The sequence below is a fragment of the Atta cephalotes genome (genome assembly GCF_000143395.1).
Source record: "Atta cephalotes unplaced genomic scaffold scaffold00033, whole genome shotgun sequence".
NCBI classification, from domain to species: domain Eukaryota; kingdom Metazoa; phylum Arthropoda; class Insecta; order Hymenoptera; family Formicidae; genus Atta; species Atta cephalotes.
The window spans coordinates 2,247,546-2,253,601 of NW_012130097.1; the positions used below are offsets into that span (position 1 = coordinate 2,247,546).

General features: G+C 36.9%; 1 protein-coding gene across 4 annotated transcripts in view; it reads right to left on the reverse strand.

Annotated features, from left to right (window-relative positions):
- The window catches only part of LOC105621373 (MAGUK p55 subfamily member 7), an 8,435-nt gene extending 3,037 nt beyond the window's left edge, over positions 1-5,398 (reverse strand). For 2 of the 4 annotated variants that reach the window (XM_012202840.1, XM_012202838.1), the window contains exons 1-8: positions 5,356-5,398; positions 4,007-4,293; positions 3,309-3,440; positions 2,830-2,856; positions 1,522-1,689; positions 902-973; positions 685-809; positions 251-381 (exon numbers count right to left, since the gene is read on the reverse strand). In XM_012202840.1, the coding sequence (XP_012058230.1) occupies positions 251-381; positions 685-809; positions 902-973; positions 1,522-1,689; positions 2,830-2,856; positions 3,309-3,440; positions 4,007-4,293; positions 5,356-5,398 (985 nt within the window). The remainder of the gene's footprint in view (positions 1-250; positions 382-684; positions 810-901; positions 974-1,521; positions 1,690-2,829; positions 2,857-3,308; positions 3,441-4,006; positions 4,294-5,355) is intronic. The other 2 variants (XM_012202841.1, XM_012202839.1) reach the window with 1 other exon arrangement.
- Between the last annotated feature and the right edge of the window lie 658 nt (positions 5,399-6,056).

Here is a 6,056-nt window from a genome sequence, read left to right on the forward strand (position 1 = left end):
TTAGTACTATACTTACTTTACTAATAAATAATTAGTCGGTAGTTTCGTCGTACAACTAATTAGTATACTAATATAATATCTCGTACGTAACTAATAATATATATATATATATATATATATATATATATATATATATATAAACATCAAGAATATGAAAACATTCGACGATTATATGACTCGATGAAATGAATGATTATGAAATAAGATCAAGACAAGCGAATTATTCAATCAAACAAACCCATTGACATACTTATATTGTCTTCTTCTGGTTTCTCCTTCTCTTTCTCCTTTCTTTCAAGAAGAATTCTACGTTCTTGAAGAGCTCTGCTGGGGATCAAACCTGCTCTCATATTTCTATCACCTTCTCGCCTGGCTTGCCACCTATATTTACAACCAGCATCATTATAATTAATATTAAGTAAAAATTAAAAGAAATGTTTAACACAAATGAGTGAAAAAAGTCATATTCGATCAAAGTCATTATAATTCGCCGTAAATATATAGATTACACATTAAGTAATGAAAAACCTACATAATGAGCTGTATATAAAATTTAATTCATGAAATATTCAAGCACTAATTGTAAGAGCATTGCCCAGTTTATATCATGGCTTTACATTACTTAATTGTGTATTCACATATCACTTATGATACTTAGCATTTAGATTATATGAACTATCTTACCAATAAGCGTCATCTTGACTGACAATATGCAGAACGTCACCCTTGACAAAATCTAATCCGGCTTCTTTACAAGGAATGTAAGGGTCGTCGGCAGCCACATATGAAAAATGTGCTTTGACGCGAACCTAAAGTTATAAATATTTAATTTATACATATTTGCAATATAGATTGTTCTACCAAAGATCTGTTAGAGATCTAGTGTTATTGCGACTATTACCTTGCTCTCCCTAATTCCACTTTTGCTATCCGCGGGTACTATTTTAAAAGTGATTGTCCCTTCTGAATTTTGCTGAAAAAAAAATTGAATTACGTAAGAATTTTTAATAGTGACAATCTATTTATTTAAAAATCAAAACAAGTACTCAAATATTGTATCTTATTATATCAGTAATGGAATTTAAGTAGAAACTTCAAAATGTTCTCTTTAAAATAATATTACACATTGAATATACAGTATATTACGTACTATTATTTTATAAAATAACAAATATATAAAAATAATCCAAGTTATCTTGAAAATTTCATTGAAATACATTACTGCTTAATTACATTAAATACATTAATATTAAATACATTAATACTTAAGCTGGGAGCTTCTCAAAATGAATCAGTTTTGTTAATGAATAAAAATTTGTTTCTACCATAAATTTTATTCCAATAGTGTATATAAATAAAATTGATATTTTTAATAAAATAATTATATTTAAAGAATCTTATCCTTTTATGTAAAAATTATAGTTCTACTATTTGAAACTTTTGAGCGATAGTTATGCCTCTTATATTGCTCTTTTATTTGCCGTATTTGTTAATAACGAGATAAGAAAATGTTTAGCCTACCAAAATGTGTAAAACAAAACTAGGTGTCTTTCCCTCGACGCTGATACCATTAACTTCGCAGACCTCGTCACCGACGTGGATGAGACCGGACCGGTCGGCTGCGCCACCGTGCATTATCCGTGCGATTACAATCTTGCCGGTGATTTCGCAGGTTTTTATGGTCGCCCCCTAATGTCAAGGTGTAAAATCTAGTATTGTCATTGCATTGCATTTCGCGCGCGAACGCGTATTAGGGAGTGCCTTCTTTCACTTCTTAAAAAAAAATGGATAAAAATAAAAGTCTTTATAAAGAAAGGCAGACGCGATATTAAAATCGGCATGCGCCCGACGATTTTTTCATGGCACAATCGATCAATTGAAATCATTGAAATTGTGCAATACAAAAATAGACGAACACAGGGCACCGATAACATGAATGTCCAAAGGATATCATAAGGTTATCTGAAATGTTTGATTTTTCAGCTATCAATTATTTGTAAATCTTTTAAAATCTCCTTTGAAAATTCATATTATTTAGAGTACTTTCTGTTCTCTGTGCATTTCCCGAGATAAACAGAAATAGGCATTTTAAATAATTTGCAAAATAAATGTAACAAAGGTCAAATCGCATCTCGAGAAACACGTACCGCGAAATGTAGTTACCGGTGAAATTACAACAAATAATGAGTTTTATTTATATTTCCATTTATATTTTTGAATTTTATATGATAAAATTTAATTTATACAGAATATTTAATTCAAGCATATTTTTTTCAAGACGAATTTTTGTCAAAAGGTAACTCCATTTCAAGATACATCAAATACAGTCATGCGGGACAATAACAACAAATACAGTGATACAACAGATTTTATTTACAAAGCAAAAGAACAACTCAAACAAGACAACAATGCAATGGACGCAACAAAGGCAAACAACCAAATCAACAAACTTGTGCAAGGAAGGAAAGGATATGACGCTTCATTTACAGATGAATTTATATCCTATGATCGCAATACGATAACGAAGAAGAAGGAAAGGATTGATTAGAAATCTACGTTGAAGCAGGGATTGAAACCGGTTTAATTCTGATTGATCTTTGATTAATCCAGATTTTTGTTCCGAATAGTCGTAATTTCCGTTGCCGTTCCTCGCCCGTCTTACGACAACGGAAATAGCACGCGCTAAAATTCTACCAGTTTCGATCCCGACGCTAAAGTGAGCGGTGAAAACAAAAAGAATGACTGAGGTACAGGGCAGTTTCGTACGACGTAAAGTCAGGTGTTCATCACAAGTGCTCAGCACACTTCTACGGCATTCAGGCGACTTACCACGATCGGTTCAACGCCGGCGTCGCCCTTCGAAGCAAGTTTGACGATGAAAGAAACACGTGATTACTTGGTTACTTTTTCTTCGCACTCGTGAGGCTACTCGTTATACACTCGGAGGATTCTCACAGTATCCAAGTTACGAACTATACGTGACTTGCCTGTCTACGCCGATACTGGGGAGCGTTTTACGCGTCTCATGCAAGTCGACGCGAATGTACAACCATGTGTGGGCGGAAAAACGAATCTTTAACGCTCTTGCAAAAAAAAGTAAACTACTTTTGATAAATTTCCCCTCCCTTCCCCTCCCTACGGCTTCTTAAAAACACAAACGCGTACATTACACTCGAATTGCTACTTAATTGACAATTAAGCCTTTTCTCTCCCTCTTACGCTATTGCTCACACTCTTGGGTTTGAGTAAAAGACGCTTAGAAAGACACCGTTATTACAAATGCCGACCCAACGATCGATACGACGTACCAGGGGCTCGTTCGATTTCACTAGCTGGACAATCTTCACCGTTTCCTCATCCTCGTCTACTTCCAATGGAATATCCGGCAGCCTTGGATAGTAATCCTTTTGCGCCACCGCATCATGAGCACAGAGAAGACCCTTCAATGAAGAAAGTTGTTTTAGAATACACTCTTAGAAATGTTCATTTCTTCATAGAATTATTAAATTACAAACAATAAAAAGAATTGACATTTACAAAGAAAATTTGCAAAATAAATACTTCTTATTTCAAAAGTGGTACAACCCAGAAAGATTAAAAAAAAAAAGAGGGAAAACTGCTTTTCCAATTTATAACAGAAAATTATAGATTAATCAAATAATACTGACAAAAAGTGTATATATACTTTTAGAAATATATATTATTTTCGTTTTATAAACCTTAAAAAAACCACTTTTTTAAAAACTGTGATAATTTCAATATCCTACAAAATTATAACAAATTCAAAATGATTTATCAAAAATGATGTAATTCAAAATATCACCAACAGTTTACACTTATCTTGACTAAATTCAAAATAAAACAATTTCTTCTTTAAACTTCGATCAAAATAATCTTAACTCTAAATATTTTTAATAGAAGATTTTTTGTTTTTATAAATAAAAATAATTCAACATACAACATTAATTGAATGTATAAAATACATTCTATATATTATTATAATTACCTGAATGTGTGGTTTCTGCAACAAGTGGAATAACTCTTTGCAATCGGACGAGACGTGCGTTTTGGTCGACAACAGATCAAGAACTTCGACATCGATGTCCATCGAGTTTGAGAGCACGGGGAAGAATTTATCATCTTTAACATTGTTGAGGATCTTATTATGAACGTTCACCAGGGCGTTCAGTTCTTTGGACTGCAGCAGCTCACTGAGAAATCCAAATTCCTCCTCGGTACAGCTGGGTATCTCCGACTTATTCTCCTGCAGCGAGTTCAGCAACTTGGACAACGCTGGAATAAGTGAACAGATTAAATCTGAGATACAATTGAAAAGCACAAGCAATAGAAAGTAAATAGTTTGAAATCTATTATTCCCTCGTTTCTATTGGTTGTGCTTTTCAATTATGCTTTAGATTCGACTATCTAATAAAAATATTGAAAATTCGCTGAAATGACGTAATTAAACCCGACCTCCGTTAAAATGAAATTTATAAAGTTAATTAAAATGGAGAAATTTTGAAAAATCGTTGTGTCTTCATTTTTTTCATTTAAGTCCATCAGTTTCTTTTATTACCTTTCGCTTTATAAACTTTATAAACTTCAATAAAGTATATTTGCGTGTATTATTAGAATCGAATAGCGCTAATTACATTCTCCATATTTAAATGCGGAAGTACGAAAATTGGAAACGGTGTAACGAACTCTTATCTCTTTTCTACATAAATCTATAATTATTTTAATTCAAAGACACAAGGATTTCTCATCGCGCGTTTATGCGCCGATCGATGTTATCGATATTGGATTCATTTTTAAACGCGGATCACTCGTTCAAGACCTCCTTTTCATTCAAGCAAATTGGAGCACGCGGAAATATGCGTGGTAGCGAATTGAAACATTGGCACACCAGCGTTTTATCAGAAAAGATCCCGTTATTACTCGTACAGTTTATTTACTCTGCTTTACCCTCGCTCTATATTTATAACGTACTACGCTCGCGCCCGACACGCAACGTTTTATTAATACGTCTATATATCTTTGAAGAGTATTCAGTCGCGTATTGGATTATGCTCTGTAACTTGCTCCAGTAACTCTCTCTCTCTTCACTTACTACGGAAACAACGAGGGAGGTCTTATCGACATACCGCCGCCACAACAATAGGTCAACTTCGTCGAAAACACCCTCGCCGCGCGAAACATCACTATCCCTTATTATCTCGCTGCGCAGTACGATCGTGTCAAGGGTGAAATGTAAAAACACGTGAAAACACCCTCGACGACGCTCTGAATTGTTTGGAACTAAGTTTCCAAAGGTGTTCAAAGCAACGTATCTCGACCTGCCGTCCGTCGACTTACCGGGATCCCAGTTAACGTTTTCCATGACGACCGCCGCTGTCATAATTCGCACTTGGCACCCCGGTCAGGCGTATCGCTGCGTTTCCGAGGCGAGGACGACGTGGGCGTAGCGACGCTCGGCGTTCGTTTAAGCGACAGGTATCAGAGACGGCGATAGCGGGATCCGGGTCGGCGTATTTCTGTCGGGGTCGCGCGCTGCGCCGCCGCGTCGACGACCCTCCCGGCGACGATGCTGTCCCGCTGCTGCTGCTGCTGCTGCTGCTGCTGCTGCTGCTGCTGCTGCTGCCGCTTCCTCGCGTCAACGTGTCGCGTTCGCGCTGTCTGGAGTGTCGTTATCATAGCGAGAATAATCCGTTACGTAAGCAGCCTGTCACTCGACACGGGGTAGGATGACCGCCACCGGATTGGCCTGCCGTCCCTGCCCCGTGCGACTCCTCGGCATAATACGCTATCTTCTCTCTCTCTCTCTCTCTCTCTTTCTCTCTCTCTCTCTTACTCGTTCCTTCGATCTCTCTCCCTCGCGTTCTCTACGTATGAAATCTGCTCCGAAATCCGACGCACTCTCCGAAGATGTACTCTCACGCGTTCACGGCTGAGAAACCCTTTCTTGTGCACTAGTGCACCCCCGATGAAGCTCGCACATTCTTCATGTTTCTCCGACGCGGCAGCCGCGGCACCGGTGCCATGTTGAGAGGCGCCGC